General features: G+C 44.8%; 1 protein-coding gene across 5 annotated transcripts; it reads right to left on the bottom strand.

Moving 5' to 3' along the window:
- Nucleotides 1–7,076: 7,076 nt before the first annotated feature.
- On the bottom strand, nucleotides 7,077–16,305 carry LOC116520888 (zinc finger protein 581-like). 5 transcript variants are annotated; one of them, XM_032235337.1, is made up of 3 exons: nucleotides 14,764–16,305; nucleotides 12,923–12,972; nucleotides 7,077–8,858 (listed from the first exon to the last, which is right to left on the bottom strand). In XM_032235337.1, exon 3 carries the CDS (start codon nucleotides 8,807–8,809, stop codon nucleotides 8,054–8,056), a length of 756 nt encoding a protein of 251 aa, XP_032091228.1. In that variant the 5' UTR covers nucleotides 8,810–8,858; nucleotides 12,923–12,972; nucleotides 14,764–16,305; the 3' UTR covers nucleotides 7,077–8,053. The 5 variants fall into 5 exon arrangements, with proteins under 5 accessions (XP_032091228.1, XP_032091230.1, XP_032091227.1 ...); XM_032235339.1 differs by having other exon boundaries at nucleotides 15,874–16,305; XM_032235336.1 differs by lacking the exon at nucleotides 12,923–12,972.
- Nucleotides 16,306–19,458: the final 3,153 nt, after the last annotated feature.

Genomic DNA, 19,458 nt, shown 5'->3' with positions numbered 1-19,458 from the left:
AGCAGGTCACACCTACAGAAGAGGTTCTAAATTTTTTTGAAACCCACCACTGATACATACATACATACGTACATACGTACATACATACATATATACACACTGTCATTAAGTTTACATTAAATCAGGGATGTCCAATCTTGGCAACATTAAAACCTGTGGACTTCAATTCTCAGAATTCTGGGAGTTGAAGCTCGCAAGTCTTAAAAGTTCCCAAGGTTGGACACCCCTGGTTTAAATACAATGGTTTTCAGTGGAACAATAACACAAGGTAAATTACAGTTGAATCCTAAATTTATTCTAGGATTAACATTTCTACATTAGGGTTATGTTGCAGCAAGCCGGAGGATCACCAATTGGTCACAAAAATAAGTTTACATATGTAGTTCAGTTAGGTCATTTAATGGTGATGTGGATTTTTTCATATCTGATGGCTCAAAGGAGACTTTCATAGTGCAATAAATATAACAAAAGTTAAGAGAACAACTGTTTTCCTGCCCCTTCAGCAAAGTCAATTCTGTAGAGCAGGGCAATCATATCTGAGATGCAAAAATCCAAATTACTTGATGGCAAAGGAAGGATACAGATAATTTAATCCATGCAAAGTTTATTCTATGGCAGAATAAATTTGACAAATCTCACTCCTCCTAGCTGCAGTGCAAACATGTCATGATGTTATGTTTTGCCATGTCTTTGTGACACATGAAGGAAGTTTAAAGTAGTGCTTAGTTGTCCCAATTTTATAGTATTGCTTCTTTACTCTCAAACTAAAAGTTGGTGTTAATCTGATGTGCCTCAACAACATGGTTGCTGAAACAATCAAAGAATGGAATGTTACAGATATTTATCTCTATCTCATATCCCATCACTTATCTATAAACAAATCCATAAAACATCATATTTTCAGTCCTGGTGTCAGCAGAAAGTTCAGGAAAGTTCAGGAAAGGTAACAACATATCTTATTTTAACCTTGATCAAATAAACCAACTTTATACTCTTTCCTTTTATTTCTAAGAGTCTTAATTACTCAAATATTGTTGCAGGGTTTAATATAATTTCTTTTTTGTTTCTTCATACGGAGTTCTTCAAAGGCTTTAACAAGATCCTTCTGTAAATACAGTAGAATATCCAGGTCATTCTCTTGGTTTATCATTTGCATTTTAACATTTAAAAAACAGTCTGTTTCTTTTGTAGATCCAATGAAACTCCCTTTTCTAAATAATTATCTACTTTCGATATCATCCCTATCTTGTCATATAACATTTGGTCCACATTTGACACTTCTTCAGTAATATCATTTGGACATAGTTTATCCATAGAACCAGACCTAATTACTGCATTGTTGATATAGTGGATACTGATCCCATTCTTCAAAAGTCTTCCTCAGTATTTGTATTGTTGTAACCAACATGGCAGGCCTATTATAGTTTCATTAACTAAAATCTTTAGTTCCCTCTAATGTTCAGGTTTTGAAATATATTGTTTGTGTCTTACAAAAAAGCAAAACAGGATCTATTTCCTACAAGCCACTGTTTGTATTTTATAAATAATTTTAAAATCTTATTGTAAAAGTTTCAATATTGCAATTTTGTTTGGCCACTTACTCTGTTTATAACTTTCTAAGATTAAACTCTTATTTACTATTTTGTTGTTTAATTCACTCTTTAAATTCTTATGCTTAAAGTTTTCCTTGGTCCAGGATTAAAGGCAGTATTTGCAAACATAATTTCCTCTGAAAGTCTTCACCACAGAAAGTCTTCACCACAGATCAAGATGACTAATTCTATCACAGTGTTTCTCAACCTTGGCAACTTGAAGATGTCCGGACTTCAACTCCTAGAATTCTGGGAGTTGAAGTTCGGACATCTTCAAGTTGCCAAGGTTGAGAAACACTGTCCTATCATCTTCATACTCAAAAATGCAGAAAACCATCCTATGATCTGATTGTGGGGAGTAGCCAGCCAGAGCACATTTTGGGCAATCTCCTTCCTCGCCTTATCCAGAGATGTTCCAAGGAATCGATCTACTCACATGTTCTTTGACCTTTGTTGCAATCATGATAGTTCAGACTCCAGACTCTTATTGTGTGAATACTCTGATCCTCAAGACATGCCAGATTTCATGATCCACATCCCCTCCTGGAGCACCATCTTGGATCATTAGACAATGATGAAATGTTGAAAAGATTTTTATCATTTTGTAATCACCTACAGCATCCCCCAAAGTAATAGTTATAGTTGCTTATAAAATAAGCAACTCTGCTGGTTTAGAGTGTTAAATATTTTCTTTTACTAATTGGTTGATTTGTCAATGTTTGTCCAGCATAATTAAGAAATCCCTTGTTTACAGTAAGACAGTAAGGCGCTAGTCGTCACTTATAAAGCCCTACATGGTATTGGACCTAGGTACTTGAGAGACCGCCTGCTGCCAATTACCTCCAATAGACCGATTAGATTAGGCCTCCTCCGAATTCCAACCACTGGCCAATGCCAACTGGCGACCACCCGGAGGAGGGCCTTCTCTGTGGCTGCTCCGGCCCTTTGGAACGAGCTCCCCATGGAGATTCGGACCCTCACCACCATTCAGGCTTTCCGCAAAGCCCTTAAAACCTGGCTGTTCCGACAGGCCTGGGGCTGATGAGTTCCTGTCCCCGCTCTAATGGTGTGCCTGTTGAGTTGTTTTTAAATTGTGATATTGTTTGTCCATGTCTTTTTTCCCTCTATTTGTATCCCCTATCCCCCCCCCCCCCTGACTTGGGTTGTGAGCTGCCCTGAGTCCCTTCTGGGAAAAGGGCGGCATAGAAATATAATAAATTCAATTCAATTCAATTCAATTTGAAAAAGTAAACCACCATCTATTTCTTGGTGAGATAGAACAATGTGCAATAGACAGTACCACTATCTAGCAGATGGATACACAATTGGCTGACCAACTGCACTACATCTACATCAGGGACATGCAGGCAGGGGAGGCAGGGCCTCACCACTGTCATCATGAAAAGAAAAAAAATTAAAAGGAAAAAGGCTGAGGTAGTTGCTGCCAGAGTCACAGTGGATGACTCTGCTTAGTACTTAACTGTTTAAAAAAGCCTCTTAAAAAATGCCCTCTGCAGGAGGCGGCAAGAGAACCATGTGCCTCATTTAGTCTATCTTTATGATCACTCGAGCAGAGTTAAGCAAGGGTTAAAAGCTGAAAAATCCCTTATGTAGATGAGGCATGTTGTTCTTTCACCTCCTCCTGTAGAGGGCATGGTTTTAGAGGCTTTTTTTTAAACAGTTAAGCAGAGTCATTTATTGGAGGCTCTGGCAGCAGCTAATCTAGCCTGACCTCAGCAGTTCTTGCCTTTTTCTTTTTACATTTTTTACATTTTCATCATGGCAGACAAGAGCAGAGTTGAAATCCTCTGTGATTGTGAAACAACTGGAAAAGGTATGTGGGTCGGAGGGAGGGGGAGGAGTTCAAAATTAATGTAATTTGTAAGTAATTTTTTATTGTAAGTAATTTGTGTGTGTGTGTGCGTGCGTGTGTTTGTTTCTTCACTTCACTCAAACAAACTCTCTCAATTTGAGAGAGTTTGTTTGAGAAGAGAGGGGAAGCCTTGTTTGGGAAGAGAGGGGCAGCCCACCTCTTTTGCCCGCCTCTGCTGGTGAGCTGGTGCTTTCTTTCTTTTGCCCGCTGTGCCCCCCTTCCCTTTCTCCTCTCCCCCCACCGGGAGCTCCGTCCTGCTCTCCTCCCCTTTTCCTCCTCCTCCTCCTCCTCCTCCTCCTCTCCCCTTTCTTTGCCAGCTGCAACTGAGCGAGGAGGCACCGCAGGGCCAGGCCCCTCGCACCCGCATCCAGCCCACTGGAGCTTGCCGCACTGGGGGAGGATTGATAACCCGTTATCCCGCGGAGCCCACCGCCACTTGAGCAGGGAGGAGGAGGAGAAGAGTGGTGCCGGCTGGCTGGCCAGGCAGGGAGTAGGTGGGGTGGGGGTGGGTGGGCTGGCTGGCTGGCTGGGGAGGGGGGATCATGGCCACTCAGGTGGCCCCCGCCGCCACTGCCAGCAGCTTGGGTGTCCCGACTCTGTCCGAGCTGAAGAAAGCGGAGGATTGTTCATCAGAGGCAGCGGGAGCGAGGCGGCAGAGCGCAGCGGCAGCACGAAGCAGTCGGAAAGTGAAGATCTGAACGCCGGGGCTTTGGGGCTTCGGCGGGGCTTTCAGAAAGCCCTGCCATGCTGGGGCTTTGGGGCTTTGGAGCGGCTTTCCGAAAGCCGCAACTAAGCCCCAGCGCAGCTTTCTGAAAGCCCTGCTGAAGCCCCACCGCTGTAGCAGACACAGTGCTGAAAGCCCCACCGAAGTCAGCAGACATAGGGGGGCTTTTGCCCGCTTGCCTCATCAGCCATAAACCTCACTGCACGTCACTGATCTACATGGGGTGAAGTATGCAGTGAGATACCTTAAGGTTCTCTCTTAGGGCCAGGGGTAGGTTGCTACCAGCATTACTGCCAGTTCAGCGTGCATAAAAAGTTTTCCAGTTGCAATGTATGGTTGTGAAAGTTGGATTATAAAAAAGGCTGAGTGACAAAGAATTGATGCCTTTGAACTATGGTGCTGGAGAAGATTCCTGCGAGTCCCTTGAACTACAAGGTGATCAAACTGATCAGTCCTAGAGGAGATCAACCCTGACTGCTCTTCAGAAGGCCAGATCCTGAAGATGAAACTCAAATACTTTGGCTACCTAATGAGAAGGAAGGACTGACTGGAGAAGAGCCTAATGCGGGAAAGATTGAGGGCAAAAGAAGAAAGGAACAACAGAGAACGAGGTGGCTGGATGAAATCACCGAAGCAGTAGGCCTGAGCTTAAATGGATTCCAAAGGATGGCAGAGGACAGGAAGGCCTGGAGGAATGTTGTCCATGGGGTCGCAATGGGTTAGATGCGACTTTGCAACTAACAACAAGAATACTTGAGCACCTGACTCAACTGTAGTACCTGTGAGAGAGAGATCTAGGAGTCCTGCTGGACCATATATAAGTATGAGCCAGCAGTATACTGTACTTGCCAAAAAAGGCAAATGCAGTCCTGAGCTCAATCAACAGAGGGGCAGTATCAAGGTCATGTGAAGTTCCATTTTATACTACACTAATGAGGCCACACTTGGAATTCTGTGTCCAATTCTAGTCACCACAATACAAAAAGAATGCTGAGAATCTAGAAAGAGTACAGAGAAGAGCAACAAATATGCTTTATGGCTTTCTCTGGAGCAACTGTAAGGATGGATGAGGATAAACAGTATGATGAACAGTTGCGGAAACTACGGAGATCTAGTCTAACAAAGAGAAGGACTAAGGGTGACATGATAGCTGTTTTGTAGTCCTTGAGGGGCTGTCACAGAGAAGAGAGTGGGTCAACTTATTCCCCAAAGCACCTGAAGGAAGAACAGAAAAGTAACAGGTGAAGCTCATTAAAGAGAGGTTCAAGCTGGAACTAAGGAAAAAAATTCCTGACAGTGAGAACAATTAATTGTCTCCTGGAGTTGTGGGTGCTACATTGCTGGAGGCTTTCAAGAAGAGATTGAAATGCCACTGAAATGGCATAAGATCTGCTTGAGTATGGAGTTGGACTAGATGTCCTCCAAGGTCCCTTCCAAACCCATGATTCTATGATTTTTTATTTTGTGCCCATCCACACGCAAAAGGCTCACTTCTAGGCAACAGATTAACAAGACAGAGATGACACAGTATGACTTTATTTGAATAGCACAAGAAAATGAACCAGAACCCCAAAGAATTGTTTTTAATTAAAAAAGAGAGCAAAAACAGAGGTAAGTCAAATATACAACATTAAGTAGAGGAAACGTGGACACAGCATCTCCCTGATTACATACCAGTCCATCTGACATTTTGCAACACATGTCTGCATAACAGTCTATCCTGCTTATTCCCCCTAGCCTCACATCACACCCATCAAAATACCAGGGAAACAGACCCTAAAACCTGTGAAAATATTGTAGGAAACCACAGCATCCCATATTTCTCCAAAACCAGTCTTTAGAACTACCCTATCAAGTCTGCAGTACTGCAGTCAGCCATTAGATGGCAGTATAAATATTCTTTGCTGTTACAATCCACATATGGTGGTTGAGCTCATGTGGCAAGGTTTTTTTTTTGCTATTCTCCTGGAATTACCGCAGTGTTTCTCAACGTCAGCAAAATGAAAATATATGGGATTTCCCAGCCAGGATACTGATTGGAAACACTTAATTCAGAGGTAAACTCAAGATTTTGGCCCAAAATTATTTGGAAAGCTGAGTTAAAATGGCACCACCTAATTTCATTTTTTTTAAAAATGGACTAGACAAGGGAACAAAGTACAGGTGATCCTCAACTTGACAATTCCTTTGGTGACCATTCAAAGTTACAACAGCACTGAAAAATGTGACATGACAATTTTTCACTGTTATGACCTTTGCAGCATCCCCATGATCATGTGATCAAAACTTGGATGCTTGGCAACAGGTTCATATTTATGACCGTTGCTGAATCCCAGGGTCATGTGATCACCTTTTGCAACTTTCTGACAAGCAAAATCAACGGGAAAGCTAAATTCACTTAATAATTGGGTTACTAACTTACCAACTGCAATGATTCACTTAACAACTGTGGCAAGTGAAGTCATAAAAGGGGGCAAAACTCACTTAACAAATGTCTCACTTAACAACAGAAACTTTGGGCTCAATTGTGGTCATAAATTGAGGACTACCTTACTAAACTATCTGAAGCCTGAACTAAAAACCTTTGGGAAGGGATTCTGTAATACCAATTTTCACTGGAAAACAATTGAGAGTTTCAAAATAAGAGAGTGCTCAGATATGACAGTAAAGAAATAGCCCATATTTTATCCTTTGCTGCCCCAGTTCCCACACTGGGTTTTTATGCTTGTAAGAAAAGTGGAGATGTCTTAAAGCAGTGAATTTTGAGAGGAACGCTGGGGGGGGAGGCTCAATAAGCAAACATCATTCAAATTCTTCATAATTTCACCTAATTTCAGCACCCAAGGGACTATAAGGGAAGCATACCTCCATTCACTTTTTTGTACTTTCACATTATCATAAAGGGAGAGCCAAATCCTTGTTTTCCATAAATTTAGCTGACATTTCCCCCAGTCTCTTCTATCGCTCACTCGGACAAAACCTCCATTCTCTTTCAAATCCTATGTAGAAGAAAAAAGTATCCTCATAGTTGTCCAGTTTGGCATCTCTTCCCACACCAGTTGGACTCTTGATACAAACTCTAGAATGGATAGGAAGGACCTAGTTTTCCACCAGGCTGTTTGGGTATTGAACAATATATGGAAAGGGAGGCCTACCTCCATGCTTAGCGGGTGGTAGATTTAAATGCCAGTTCTACAGAGGCATTGTTAAATAGGCATGCAATGTTGGTCTATCTGATAAACAGGCCTTTGGGGCATAGATAATAAAGGCAGTGTTTATGCAGTATGGGTAAGTCTACCCAGGGCCTGTTGGAGTCTCCCTGCCATTTAGGCCTGGCACAAGAAAAAGACTCCTACCAGAACACTGAAGCTAAATGCAACCACACTACGGTGCACGTGGTGGAGAAGTGATGTTCAGCCATTGTATCCATGCTAGGTGTGCACTGCCTATACGGGCGAAGGTAACAGTGATGCTTGGGAACAAAGCAGAAGGGAAAGGATCTTCCTGGCGGGGGTGGGGGGGAGGTACATACAGGCATGATACACTCTAGTATATATAAAATATCATACCAAGTCCTCGTTGGCAAGAGAAAGTAGGTCCATGTCAAATCTTGTCAAGCTGCTCTCAGCATGCCTGCCAATTTTTAGCACACTGGGGAGAAATTCTGCACTCCAGTTTTTCCTATGGAACAAGTTGTCATTGTGTTGACAGATGTGGAAATATCGGATCGATAAAGCCCAGGCAGATTTAAGCAGGCTAGGATTATTATTGAATGCATGGAAGCTAACAGAGCCTGGATGACACTTTCCTAGATAGGTCTTCAGGCCAAATTAAGTCCCCCCCCCCCGCCCCAAAGGCCAGTCTTTATGGCGTGGGGAGGAGCTGCAGTCGATGCTTCCGGCGGATGTGCCTCTGGAGGGTGTTGCGTTCCCCGAAGCGCATGTGGCATGCTTCACACTGGAAGGGCCGCTCGCCAGTGTGCACCCGCTGGTGATGGGAGAGCTCTCCAGAATCACGGAAACGGCGCTGACAGATGGGGCACTGATGAGGCTTCCGGCCCGAGTGGGTATACTTATGACGCTCCAAGTGGGAAGTGCGCTTGAAAGCTTTGCCACATGCCCGGCAGATGTGGGGCTTGCTTTCTGAGTGAGTAATGCTGTGGCGTTGGAGGTAAGACAGGTACTCGAATGTTCGCAAACACACAGGGCAGCTGTATACCTTGCGCAAGGTCCCCCCACTCCCACCCCCTTCAGGGCCCGCAGGTGTCCCCACTCCTTCTTCTACCAGTACAGTGTAGGGCATCCCCTGGTTGTCAATCAACAGGTAATGTCCTAGTCGAGAGGTTTCTCCTTGGTCGAGGCCTGTTGTAGTCACACCCGGAGCGTGTACCCGCCTGTCTGCTCCCGGTAAGCTATTCAAACTTTGGACAAGGGTGCCGCTAGGAGAAGGTGCTGGTGGCCGAGAGAGTTTAGGAGGTGAAGAATGGGCATCCTCTCCCTCAACCCCCATCTCCAGGTTGATATGCTGACCCACATTGCTTTTGGGTTCTTGCAGGCAATCCAACGTTTCTGAGAATTTATGAGGATCCTTTATAGATTTGGAATGTCTCTGCAGCTCCATAAGTTTTGTATGAGAATGTGAGTGATTTCCTTGGTCCGCAGTACTAAGTCTGTAAAAAGAAAAAAGCAACTGCAACAATTAACCTATGCAATGTAATGATATGTTAATAGTTTTTTTTAAAACAGCCATATAGAAACAGCCACAAACGTTTTAAGGGTAGAACTATGAAATTTTAATTAAATATCCATGTCAACAAGTTGAACAGTTGTGGCTGACATTCAAATATACAAAATTAAGCAGTTTAAGCGAATGAAATTAGCATCTTAATACAGGTGTTTTTTGGAATGGGTGAAGAAAATGCTACATTATGATTGTAAATTGTAAATTTAATGAATTTATATGCCGCCCAATCCCGAAGGACTCCGGGCGGCTTACAAAATACAAGATTAAAAACATAAAAAGTTAAAAATAGGGAAAGAGAAAACAGATTAAAAAGCAACACATCATACACTCAATCTAGGTGGGGCTGGACCTCGTTTCATGAGGTCAACAGCCCCAGACCTGCCGGAATAGCCAGGTTTTAGTGACCTTTCGGAAGGCCGAGAGAGTGGGAAGGGTCCGGATCTCTGGGGGTAGATCGTTCCACAGGGGCGGAGCAGCTACAGAGAAGGCCCTCGCCCGAGGAGTTGCCAGCCGGCATTGTCCGGTCGACGTTACCCGGAGAAGGCCCATCCTGTGAGATCTTATCAGCCGTTGGGAGGTGTGTGATAGGAGGCGGTCTCGCAGATATCAGGTTCCTAGGCCATGTAGGGCTTTTGGAGTGCGTTTGGAGACCGATAGGGAGCCAGTGCAGCTCGCGGAAGATAGGTGTAACATGGGTGTATCTAGGTACACCCGATATCGCTTGCGCGGCCATTCTGGACCAATTGTAGTCTCTGAACACTTTTCAGGGGTAGCCCCATGTAGAGCATGTTACAGTAATAAAGTCTTGAGGTGACGAGGGCGTGAGTGACCATTTGAAGTGCCTCCCGGTCCAGGTAGGGCTGCAACTGGTGCACCAGGCGAACCTGGGCAAAAGCCTCCCTGGTCACAGCTGACAGATGATGTTCTAGTGTCATCTGCGAGTCCAGGAGGACACCCAAGTTGCGGACCTTCTCTGAGGGGTGTAAAATTTCACCCCCCAGGCTAAGCGATGGAATGTCTGGACTGTCCTTCGGGGGCAACATCAATAGCCACTCGGTCTTGTCAGGCTTGAGTGCAAGCTTGTTCACTCCCATCCAGGCCCTGACAGCTTCCAGGCACTGGCACATCACTTCCATTGCTACACTGAGTTGGCACGGGGTGGAGAGATACAACTGGGTATCGTCCGCGTATTGGTGATATTTAATCCCGTGCCGGCGAATGATCTCACCCAGTGGCTTCATGTAGATGTTAAATAGGAGGGGGGACAAGACCAAGCCATGCGGCACCCCATATTTAAGGCGCCTAGGGGTCGACCTCTGTCCTCCAACCAACACCGACTGCGACCTGCCTGAGAGGTAAGAGAACCACCGTAAAACGGTGCCTCCCACTCCCACTTCCTCCAGTCGTTGCAGAAGAATACCATGGTCGATGGTATTGAAGGCCGCTGAGAGATCAAGGAGCACCAGGATATAGGAATGTCCACCAGAGATCATCCGTCAGCACGACCAAAGCGTTTCGGTGCAGTAACCAGACCTGAAACCCGACTGAAAGGGATCTAGATAATCTGCTTCAAGGTCCGTTGGAGTTGAAAGGCCACCACCTTCTCAACAACCTTCCCTAAAAAAGGGAGGTTGGAGACTGGATGGTAGTTTTTAAGGATAGCTGGGTCCAGAGAAGGCTCTTAAGGAGGGGTCTTACCACCGCATCCTTCAGAGGTTGCGGGAAAGATCCCTCCTGCAGAGAGGTGTTCACAATCCTCTGGAGTCAGCCTCGTGTTACCTCCCTGCTGGTCAAGACCAGCCAGGAGGGACACAGGTCCAGTAAGCAGGTGGAGGCACTCATCGTTCCCATGGCCTTGTCCACTTCCTCAGGAGTGACAAGCTGGAACTCACTCCAAGAAATCCGATCAAGGCCCTCCCTCGGCATCTCCACTGGTACTGTCCAAATGGAGTTCAGGTCCATCCGAATCTGAGTGACTTTGCCGACAGAAACTGAGCAAATTCCTCAGCCCTTCCCTGTAAGGGTTCCCCGCATCCCTTCCTTTCAGGAGGGAGCGGGTTACCCTAAACAGGGCAGCCGGGCGGGATTCTGCAGACGCAATAAGAGCGAAAAAATGAGTAGCCCTCCAGCGTTGCTCTAGGCATCTCTTTTGGCGCTTCATCTCCCGGAGTTCCTTGGTAAACCAAGGGGCCCTCCTGGATCCACTGCCATGGAGAGGCCGCAAAGGCGCAATCCGATCTAGTGCCCCAGCCGCCGCTGTATTCCAAGCAGCGACCAGGGACTCTGTCGGATTGTGGGCAAGGGAGTCAGGTATCTCTCCAAGCTCCGTCTGAAATCCCAATGGGTCCATCAGGTGCCTGGGACGGAACCATTTAATCGGCTCCAACTACCTGCAGTGGGGGAGTAGCTTCCGAAAATCAAGCCTCAGTAGGAAGTGATCTGACCATGACAAGGGCGAGATCTCCATGCCCTTCAGTTCCAGATCTCCACTGCCCCAAGAGAAACACAAGGTCGAGCGTGTGTCCCGCTGTATGAGTCAGACCCTGAATTACCTGGGTCAAGTCCAGGGTTGTCATGGAAGCCATGAAATCCTGCGCCCCATCTGAGCGTTCGCCAAGAGATGGCAGGTTGAAATCCCCCAGTACTATCAGTCTGGGGAATTCAACCGCCAGTCCGGTTACTGACTCTAGGAGCGCAGGCAGGGCTGTTGTAACACAGCTGGGAGGTAGGTACGTTAGAAACAAGCCCACTTGACCTCCTAGGTCCAACTTCACCAGAAGGGACTCACACCCGACAGTCTCCGGAGCAGGGATCCCACGAGGAGCTAATGACTCTCGGATAATAGCTGCCATTCCCCCACCCCTTTGCGTCCCTACCTGAACCGGGAGGATCTTACAACAGTCACTCATGCCCTTGTGACCTCAAGACTGGACTATTGCAATGCGCTCTACATGGGGCAGCCCTTGAAGAGTGTTCGGAGACTTCAGCTGGTCCAGAATGCAGCCGCGTGTGCGATTGTGGGTGCGCCACGGTACACCCACGTCACATCTATCCTCCGAGAGCTGCACTGGTTGCCTATTGGTCTCCGGATACGCTTCAAGGTGCTAGTTATTACTTATAAAGCCCTACATGATATTGGACCTGGGTACTTGAGAGACCGCCTCCTGCCAATTACCTCCCATAGACCCATTAGATCCCATAGATTAGGCCTCCTCCGAATTCCATCTGCCGGCCAATGCCGGCTGTCGACCACCCGGAGGAGGGCCTTCTCTGTGGCTGCTCCGGCCGTTTGGAATGAGCTCCCCGTGGAGATTCGGACCCTCGCCACCCTTCAGGCCTTCCGGACAGCCGTTAAGGCCTGGCTGTCCCAGCAAGCCTGGGGTTGAGTTCCCCCCCCCCTACTCGAATCTGCTGCGCTAGCTGTGCTTTTTAAATTGTTGTATCACTGTCCTGTTTGTCTTACTTTCTGTATTTGTTTTTCCCCTTCCCCTGGTTTTTGTTCAGCCGCCCTGAGTCCCTTCGGGGAATAGGGCGGCTTACAAATCGAATAAATACCAAATACCAAATACCTTCTCTGATGTCATGGTTGGTGGAGCACCTGAAACCCTTCTGGGCACATTTCTGAGAGGGGGACTCCTCCCTCGTGGCTCAGCCAGGTTTCAGTAATACATGCCAGGTCTGCCCCCTCGTCTAATATTAAGTCCTGGGCGAGGGGAGCTTTATGAATCACAGACCTGGCATTTAGCAACAGCAACCCGAGACCAGGGCCCTGACTTCTCTTGCCACCTGGTCCTTGAGTTGAGCTATCAGGGCCGGAACGAGGGATCGCTGTGACATAGCAAACCCTCCTTCCCCGGTAATGGCTAGCCCTATAGCTCCCGTCGTACCTGCTCCTCCCAAACGTAACCAGGATGCTCCAGCCCGTCCCCATCCCCATAGACCCTTCCTCCACTCCCACGACCCCCGTTCTCCCCAGCAGGCCATTCATACCATGCACTCTGGGACGAGAGGTGGATCCGGGCCCCCATCCGCTTCTGCTTCTGCAGATTGGATAGATTCTCAGACTGAATTCACATCTCACACAAAATATGCCACGTTATTTGTTTGCACTTGGCTTAGAGGGGTGACCTTGGCCAACTGTACTTTATTCATCAAACCAAAACTACGCCAAGTTATGGCTCAGAGCAGAAGTGAGTATTTTCTTTCCTTGCTGCCAATGGTGGCATGACAAGCGATGTCATCACTAGAGGAGATATAGCTTAAAATATTCTGCTCATTTGTTTTCCTCTTTGGGGGCAGAGTGGAATTAAATATGGGATGAATACATTTTGCCTCACAGAGGCTTTCAGAACCATTTTTTCAGTTGTATTTAGCATTTTTATATTTAAATCCAGGCTGTTTAAAAGAACTCACTCTGCTAATGAGGTTTAGCAGGGCAATTTGGATGGTGCTTTAGGCCCTGTCAATTAAACTTTTCAGCCATTAATCCAGTGACATCCCAAAATTGTGCATGTCTACTTAGAAGTAGATATTATTCTTTTCAGGGAGATTACTCCAGCTAAGTATCTTTATGGTTATAACTTTCCTAGGATATCTAAGGAACACTTGATTTGGCAATAAATCCAAATCTACTATCTCCTTTTGTACTTTGGATATTACATTTCAAAACCTGATTTTCCCAACGTAAATGTTATCTTTGAATGAAAAAGCACAGGATTAGGCTGCAAAACTGCAATTTATTATTTCTTTGATGATGTGTAAAGTTTGTAGTCTCAACTGCTAGGGCTAGCAAGACTGCAATCCTAAGCATACTTAATTAGTAAAGGCCTACTGGACACACTAGATCTGGAAACATGCATTCTATATAGCAGCAAACTATTTTACCTGGTAGCAAAGTAACTGACCTTGTCTTGTTTCACTTCACTTAGGAATGTGATTCAGCAGAATTCTGAGAAATCAATGCACCTAACACCTGAACAAAACATTTACAAACACTACAAACATCAAGACTCCCGATCAAACCCTAAATAATACATATATATTTACTGTATTTAATAAACATCTTAATCCTATCATCCATGATAGCCAGGTTTTGCCCTTTAAAATCTGGACCATATAATAGATGTATAAAATTCATGTCAACAGTAATAAAAGAAATGCAAAACAAGATATTTAATAAAGATTGACTAGGCTAGGGCGGGCTAACATGGTGAGAATTAATTATTTCCAATAGCCTTCTTCAATTTGGCACTTTCCAGGTGTGTTAACACATAAAAACAACAATGCTGGGTCAGGACAAAGCCCCAATATTCTGATTTCAGAGTGGCCAACCCAATGATTATCTTGGCTCAGGGATGATTTGCAAGGTTCAGATAGGGGAAATGTGGTCTTCAGAATGAGGCAAGAGACATTATATACACTACAACTTGTAAAGTTGTAATTGCTTAACTAATCAAACCACCACTTCCCCTACTCCTATTACTATGAGGCTGTTTGGTCTACTGGTTAAGGCATAAGGCTAGAAAGATGATGAGTTTCAGTCCTGCTTTAGCTGCAAAGCTAGCTGGGTGAACTTGTGCCAGTCACATTCTCTCAGACCTAGGAAGCAGGCAATGGCAAGACATTTTGAAATCTTATCAAGAAAAATGCAGGAATTTGTCTCTCTAGGGCAGTTGCCAGGAGTCAACAAAGGGTCAAAAAAATCCACCTCTCTATTACTAAGGAAAGAATGAAAAAGACTAAGAAGTGCAGAAAAAAGTTATTCTAGTTTTTAAAGAATATATACTGGCTAACACATCAACATTTCACATGAATTACAAAAAATAACTTACTGAAAAGTGGTGCACCTAGCAATCTTTAAAAACATTTAGGGAAATAGCAAAGAGTTCCTGATACGGATGCTGGGCTTTTTGTATGGCAGCAGCAACTGGAAAGTCAGAGTGCTCAGATGTTTCCTAGGATTTTTTTCTTAAATTTGTGGCTATCTGTTTTCTTCTCTGTTTGAAGGTTTTCATTTCCTTCTTAGCCAACCAGATGCTTTGGGAGGTTTGCAGAGGAAATCACAAAAGCAGCAGTGTTCCTTTACTGTTCAGAGTTAAACTACTTCTGAACATGGAAGCTCAGAATTTTATTTATAAGGCTTCAAGGAGAAGCATCCAGTGCCAGTTGAGGATTGAATAGATTGGAAGAAGTGAAGAGCTAAATAGCAGAAATTGCAGGTTAATTGGATCTTAGATCCCCCATTTTTGGGACAAGCCAATTTGCACACACCCCCCCCCCCATGATTTTCCTCCTTGAATATTACATACCAATTGCTACCTCTCCAATTAGCATTTGCAGCAGCTTTTCTTTTCTAGCCTAGGTGTCATTTATAGCCTGAGGACTAGCTTATTAAATTCCACAGAATGATTTTGGCAGAAGTCCATGCACTTCCACCTTTCTCTCCCATATAATAGTAGCTACCATACGTAGATGCATACGTAGATGGAATTAAACAGGCTCTAAACTTACCCTGCTTGGGTGATATTCAATATCTCTGTTCTTAACTCTCATCCCTGTACCTAAGTTTCACAGCATGGTGCAGTTGGTGCCACCATGCATCTTGTGCTTTTATCCTGTAGAAGAATGCCGCTGTAATGTCCAGGAGGAGGTAAGTGAGGTCTTTGGGCCACCTATCAAGATGACAAAGTCAACTGGCAGAGGCAGGCAGTGATCCAAGCAAAACCCTGAGCAATATAAATCCAAATTCTTCTTAAGGATGTGTCTGACAGAACATGCCCTGCCTGAAAGACTCACAAAGAAAAAGACAGCAATGACATTTTTGGCAGGGGCAGGCAGCAATCCCAAAGCAACAAATCCAGAGAAGCAGCAAAGTTATCCAAAGCACAGTTATAGTGATAAAGATGATTCTTAAGAAAGGATTCAAGATTGGGAGCACCTACCCAACAGGCATAGCCGGTGGCAAGCAATGCCAAAACATCCTGGCAGATGAATCCAAGCTGATTATTCGCCCAAAGACTTGGTAGAGTTTAGCACAGGGCTCCCAATATCAGTTTAAAATCAACCACCTCCATCTCCAAGCGGCCAGGAGACCCGTTCAGCGCTACCGGTGTGGGTTTTTGTGATGAGAAAGAGAGAGATCTCGAATCCTTCTGTGTATGGCAGCTGTCACCTACCTTTCCCCTACTTCCCAAAATCAATAATGGGTATATAATATTCAGAACAAGGTATCAGCTCCCCTTAGTGTCTCATAGAAGAGAGGGACCACCAGTCCTAAAGAAAAAGGAAGGAGAACTCAAGAGCAAATCGGAAGAAAGAAAGAGGAGAAGACCCCCGAGGAGAAGGAAAGGAGGGTGGAGGATGTACCTAGACCAGAGGTGGGTGGGCAAGGCTGGAGGGTGGAGGAGGAGGAGGAGAAAGAGGAGTAGGAGGAGTAGTGAGTGTCACAGCGTAAAATGTCCTGACGGAAACGCAGCAGTTTCTCCCACCGGCTCAGGCTAAAGCGGTTCCCGGGTAAACATTCTTCCTGTAGGATTGGGAAAAAGCCAGGCGGAATGGAGTGGTGGTGGTGGGAATGCTTGCTCCCAGTGAAGCAACCGCTCCCGAATCCCAGTCATTCCAATTTCCCCACTTCACCTCCCGCGCAGATCCCCTCTCCGTTTACTCTACCTTTTGGGGAATGGGGAGAAGAAGAAACGGGCTTTTTCTTTTATGCGCAATCTTTTCTTAAGCGTCCGCGAATCCTAATAGAGGAAGCGAGGTGGTAAGAATAAAGGTATCCCGGCTGTGGCTCCTTCCAGCGCAGGGAGAGTTACCCATTCTGGCAGAGGTTTTGGGATATTTTCCCCCCTCCTCTTGAATGATTTTTTTTTATCCAGCCAGGAATTCTCTGTTCGGGATGAAATCCCGCGGTCCCTTATCTATTCCTAAAACGTTTCTCTTCTAAGCACAAATGCAAACATGCAGGAACCAGGAGCATTACTTAGGTGACTCTGAGGACACAGATAAACCTCCAAGTGCTTCAAAGACCCTCTAAAATAATGCAAATGACCAGCTGTCTGCAAGGAATATAAATCTTTCCATTCCCTACCTCCAATCAGAGCTAAAGAAGCTTCTTGGATGAGAAGTGAAATATCTTCAAAAGTAAAACAAGAAAGTCTAGTTGCCTCCTAAAAAAGCACGTTTGGGACATCCATGACCTGAATGACCGAGAATCTCTACAGACAAATGCAAAGTTAACCCAGGCATGTTGGTTTTTAAACCTGCCAGTTGTCTCCTTAGTAATTTATTCTCTCCTTCAAGACTTTGCTTCTACTCAAATCCATCCAATCCCTCCTAATATTTGTATTGTCCGAAAAAGACAGTTGCGATGGGAGTTTCATATCAAGTCAGTCTGTTTTGAAGCTCTCCTCACTACCATATATTTTTTTGCCTAAAACATAGGGAAAGATCTCCAGACCTATTTTATCAAACTAAAATTAGGGAACAGAATTACAGTTGTAAGGGATCTTGGAGGTCCAATCCCCTGCTCAGTTAGGAGACCCTATACCACTGATGGTTAACCTTTCTGGCACCGTTTTGCTAAAACTGGAGAGCACGTGCTTGCACGCCGGAACCCAGAAGAGAGCAGCTGACCAATGCATATGCGCACGGCAGCCAGCTGCTCTTCTGGATTCCATTACACACATGCATGCCCAACAGCTGGTCTGGCACACATGCGCACTGGCCAGCTGCTCTCTTCTGGGTTCCAGAGCATGCATGTGAGCTGGCCAGCTGGCTGGCATGCAGGTGTGCACCGAAACCTGGAACAGCTGCTGACAATGGCATGCTTGTCCACAAAAAGGTACTCTGTGTGTCACCTGTGGCATGTGTGGCCTAGGTTCGCCATCGCTGTCTTATACCATTCCAGACAAATGGCTGTCCAATCTCTTAAAAACCCCTAGTGATGCAGCATTTCTGGAAGCAAGCTGTTCCACTTATGAATTGTTCTTACTATTAGGACATTCCTCTTTAATTCTAAGTTGGATCTCTCTTTGTTAAGCTTCCATCTTTTTATCTTTCCCTCTGGTGCTTCGGAGAATAAGTTGACCCCCTCCTTTCTGTGATAGCCTTTCAAATATTGGAAGACTGCTCTCACATCAAACCTGGTCTTCTCTTCCTTAGACCAGAAATTTCCAGTTCTCACAACCGTTCATCTTATGATTTACCCTCCAGTCCCCTAATCATCTTTGTTGCTCTTTTCTGCATTCTTTCTAGTCCCAAAATGTTTTTTGTATTATGGTGACCAAAAATTCCAAATGTGATCCCGCCTGTGCAGTATAAAGTGGTGCTACATGGGATTTTGAAACTATTCCTCTCTTAATGCAGCCTAGAATTAGAATTAGAACTAAGACCTAGAACCAGAGTCTAAAACTCTGGGACCGGGACTAGAACAGCTGAACAGTTAGGCATTAGGGCACAATAATACGGCATAGACTATATTTGCCATCTAGTTAAACATCAACTAGATGGTATCACCAGTAAATAGATAATTTTTTTAGAACTCTCCTCTGGGTTTTCCCTCAAACAGCAGTTTTGGGAGATATGTTGAGCTGAGAAAGAAAGATTCACGCAAAGGGCTTCCATAGCTGAGAGTAAATTTGAACCTGAGTCATCTTCGTCTTATACAAGTAGTTCTTGTCTTACAAATATTCATTTAATGACCGTTCAAAGTTAAAATAGCACTGAAGACATGACTGTTTTTCACACTTACAACCATTGCAGCATTCCCATAGTCACATGATCAAAATTCAGATGCTTGGCAACTGGTTCAGATTTATGACAATTCCCTGGGTCACGTGATCACCTTTTGCAACTTTCTGACAAGCAAAGTCAATGGGAAAGCCATATTCACTTAACAGTGTTGCTAACTTAACAACTGCAGTAATTCACTTAACAACTGTGGCAAGAAAGGTTGTAAAATAGGGCAAAAATTATTTAACTGTCTTAATTAGCAACAGAAATTTGGTCATAAATTGAGGATTACCTATAATACTAGACCAGGGCTGTCAAACTCCCAGCTCATCTGCCAGATGCGTCACGCTCTGGCCATGCCCACGCCTGGTTAAGTGAAGGGGGGGGGGAATCCTGATACGTCATATGATACCGCCATGACATGAGTTTGACACCCCTGTACTAGACCATAACAACCACACTACACTTGCTAAACTTAATAACAGGAAAGAATATTTGTAGCTCAGGGTTAAACTATGGAGTCCTTGGTGCTCTCTGAGCTTGGTTGCTTGCAGATGTTTAAATATCTAACTAGAGAACATCATATTCAGTGCTTGTTATTTATTAGGCTTAATAGAAAGTTCTAAATAAAATAACCTAGGATTGCAAACTTTCATACTTTTGTTCACAGATTTCCCTTAATTGCTGAAAATGATCAGATCGCAGCATTGTCACATCCTGAAAAACGTACTGCTTTCTAGCTTTTTTCAGCTTGAATAGTGGTTATCAGGCAATTATAGGTGATTTTCATGAAT

The sequence above is a fragment of the Thamnophis elegans genome, chromosome Z, assembly GCF_009769535.1.
Source record: "Thamnophis elegans isolate rThaEle1 chromosome Z, rThaEle1.pri, whole genome shotgun sequence".
Taxonomy (NCBI): domain Eukaryota; kingdom Metazoa; phylum Chordata; class Lepidosauria; order Squamata; family Colubridae; genus Thamnophis; species Thamnophis elegans.
Note: the sequence above shows the minus strand (reverse complement) of the source record. Positions and strands in the feature narration are given on the sequence as shown.

What these genes read in the sequence shown, in the direction of transcription:
- LOC116520888 (XM_032235335.1), bottom strand. Translation starts at nt 15,911, where the DNA reads ATGTTTTGGCATTGCTTGCCACCGGCTATGCCTGTTGG. An exon ending in CCACCGGCTATGCCTGTTGG is followed by an intron (nt 8,859 to 15,873) that starts GTAGGTGCTCCC and finishes TTCTTTTTACAG; the next exon opens with ACTTAGTACTGCGGACCAAG.